At 61.4% G+C, this 2,377-nt stretch overlaps 1 protein-coding gene across 1 annotated transcript in view; it reads right to left on the bottom strand.

Moving 5' to 3' along the window:
- Positions 1-1,698: 1,698 nt before the first annotated feature.
- LOC114059865 (T-cell surface glycoprotein CD1b-1-like) overlaps positions 1,699-2,377 on the bottom strand; it is a gene marked incomplete at its 5' end in the record, with an annotated part of 1,882 nt that continues 1,203 nt past the window's right edge. Inside the window, 3 exons of the mRNA XM_027888828.1 lie at positions 1,699-1,859; positions 1,992-2,088; positions 2,211-2,377. The exon at positions 2,211-2,377 is cut by the window's right edge and continues 26 nt beyond it. Of these exons, the coding sequence (XP_027744629.1) occupies positions 1,814-1,859; positions 1,992-2,088; positions 2,211-2,377 (310 nt within the window). The remainder of the gene's footprint in view (positions 1,860-1,991; positions 2,089-2,210) is intronic.

The raw sequence follows: 2,377 nt of genomic DNA, 5'->3' as shown, positions 1-2,377 counted from the left end.
GCAATGCATTGTGCTTAAATACCACAGGCAAGTCCTCAAAGTATTTCCAGTTCAGAGGAGATTATAATTAATTCAAGACCGAAACTGTGATAAATTTTGATGCAAAAAGCATTTGTTTGCATTTGTGAGGATTGTGATAGGCGAGTTTGCAATTACGTGGCTTTAATTCACAGTTGCATACTGGGACAGTAAAACATTGAATTTGGCTTCTTGTTGTATGTACTCGAGTGTGTACTGTGTATACTGAGGCAAGGAGCTGCCCTGGGAGGGTGGTCCTGGTGGGGGATGGCGTGGGAAACACCTTGGGCTCATGCCTGGCTCCTGGGGGCGGCCGGGGGCTGGACCCGAGGACCTGGCGCTTCGGAAGCAAACCCTGGGCGGGTGTTTGGGAACAGGGAGAGGGAGGAGTTTGGATGGGGCCGGAGATCCGGGGAATGAGGCCCCGCAGCACTCGCCCTACAACCTGCCCAGCGACAGATGACGTAAAGAAAAGCGCGGATTCCATTGGCGAATGAGCCGCGGGGTAGCCAATGGCAGCGCAGGGTGGGGCGGCCGGGCGGGGCGGGGGCTGGGGCCGAAGATCTACCTGGCACCAGGTGACGTCAGGCGCAGAGCGGGTCGCCATTGGCGGGTGGCTCGGGCAGGGACCCTGGGGTGGGGACACGGGGACATGGGCGGGGGGGACGTGACAAGGGAACAGGTAGGGCTGGGCAGGGGGAAGGGAAGAGGGGACAGGCAGTTTGAGATGAGGAAGGGGCCAGGGCTAGGGCTGGGGATGTGCGGGGAGAGGGAGGGATGGGGTGGTGGGAAAGGGGGAAGTAAATAGAGGAAGGACACGGTGGGAAAAGGGATGCGGAGGCGTGCGAGGGGGGGGGTGCCCGAGCAGGCAGGTGCGGGGGAGCCTTTCCAGACCCCATGGAGGGGTCACAGGAGGTTTTGCCCCTTTAAATTGTTTCATTTTGGCAGGGTTGTGATCAAAGTAAGCCAGGATGGAAAGGGTACGAGAGGACACCTGCATGTTTGAAGAACCTCTGTAACTGGGGAAGTTTGAGTAAACAGTTTCATGAAATTCCCTTCACGGGTGACTTTTTTCCTCCCAGAAGAACACACGAGTTGTACAGGCGGCCCAGACCCCCCTTTTCTACCCGCCCCGCGCAGACGGGTGTGCTGCCTGGCCATGGGCTGCGTCCTGACTCCGGGAATGTGGCTCCGGGGCATCCTGAGCTGTCAGCTCCCGGTTCCCGCAGGAGAGCAGGGGGCGAGCGAGGCCGGGGAAGGACAGCTCCCACCCGCCGTGGCCTGGGGACCGCGGGGCTGGTGGAGCCGGGTGAGGAGGAAACCTCCCCTTGCCCCTGCAGCCCCGCATGGCCCCGGGGAGGGACGCGCAGCCCTGGTCAGCAGCACCGCGGTGGCCACGCCACCTTGGAGGTGCCTCGAGGAGAAAGGAGGGAGAGGGGCTGTGGGTGAGCAGGAGGCCGTGGCTGGAGCTGCCATCAGAACACGACTCACTATCCCCCAGGCACCTGCCTGGGCTCCTTCTGACACCCCAGGGGGGCACCAACTAGACCAGCTTCAGGCAAAGGGAGAGTCTTCCTGGCTGCCTTGTGCAGTCTCTGCAATGTGCTGAGGGGTTTCCTGGAAAAAACTCCTGAGGGTAAAGGAGGGTGAGAGGCACAGGAGCCTTATGCATCAGGGGGAGTTTGTAGCTGTTTAATGCTGTGGTTTTCCAGAACAAAATAATGTTGGTGCTGATGGGTGGGACATGAAATGAGGAGGAAGAGCAGGTGGTTGTTGCTGGGTGGGCAACCAGGCCTCAGCTGATGAATTCCCGGGTGCCCCATGTAGCCTCGTTACCTTTCCTGGAAGGGGGGGACACCGTGAGCTGCACTGAGAGCCAGGGAATCCACCCTGCAGAGCTGTCGCTGCTGCAGCCTCTGGCCCGACCCACCTGCCTGTAGATCCTAGAGCATGTGATGGGAGGGAGAGCTCACCTGCGCTTCCACCACCAAAACCCCACGGCAGAGGCTGCGGACACCAGAAGCAGCACTGCGATGGTGATGCTGACAGTTCGAGCTGTGCTGTGATTCTCTGGGATGGGGAGGAGAAAAGGGCAACTGTTTGAGCGTGGCAGTGCCAGTCAGGAGCTGCCGCTCACAGGGCCAGGGGCTGCTGCCTGCACCCCGCTCCCCGTCCCCGCGGGTGGCACCTACCCCAGGGGACGAGGAGGCTGCGGGTGCCCAGGCTGCGGTGGCGCACGCGGCAGGCGTAGCTGTGCCCGTCCTGGGGGGCCACGGCCAGGACGCTGCGGAGCTGGTAGGTGAGGTCAGCGTTGGGCAGGATGGGGCCGGTGCTGAGCTGCGGGCCCGGAGGCACCTCC

The sequence above is a fragment of the Empidonax traillii genome, unplaced genomic scaffold (genome assembly GCF_003031625.1).
Source record: "Empidonax traillii isolate 1590-97213 ecotype Southwest subspecies unplaced genomic scaffold, ASM303162v1 scaffold246:size859669, whole genome shotgun sequence".
Classification (NCBI taxonomy): Eukaryota; Metazoa; Chordata; class Aves; order Passeriformes; family Tyrannidae; genus Empidonax; species Empidonax traillii.
The sequence above is the reverse complement of the archived record's forward strand: the minus strand, read 5'-3'. Positions and strand labels throughout refer to the sequence as shown.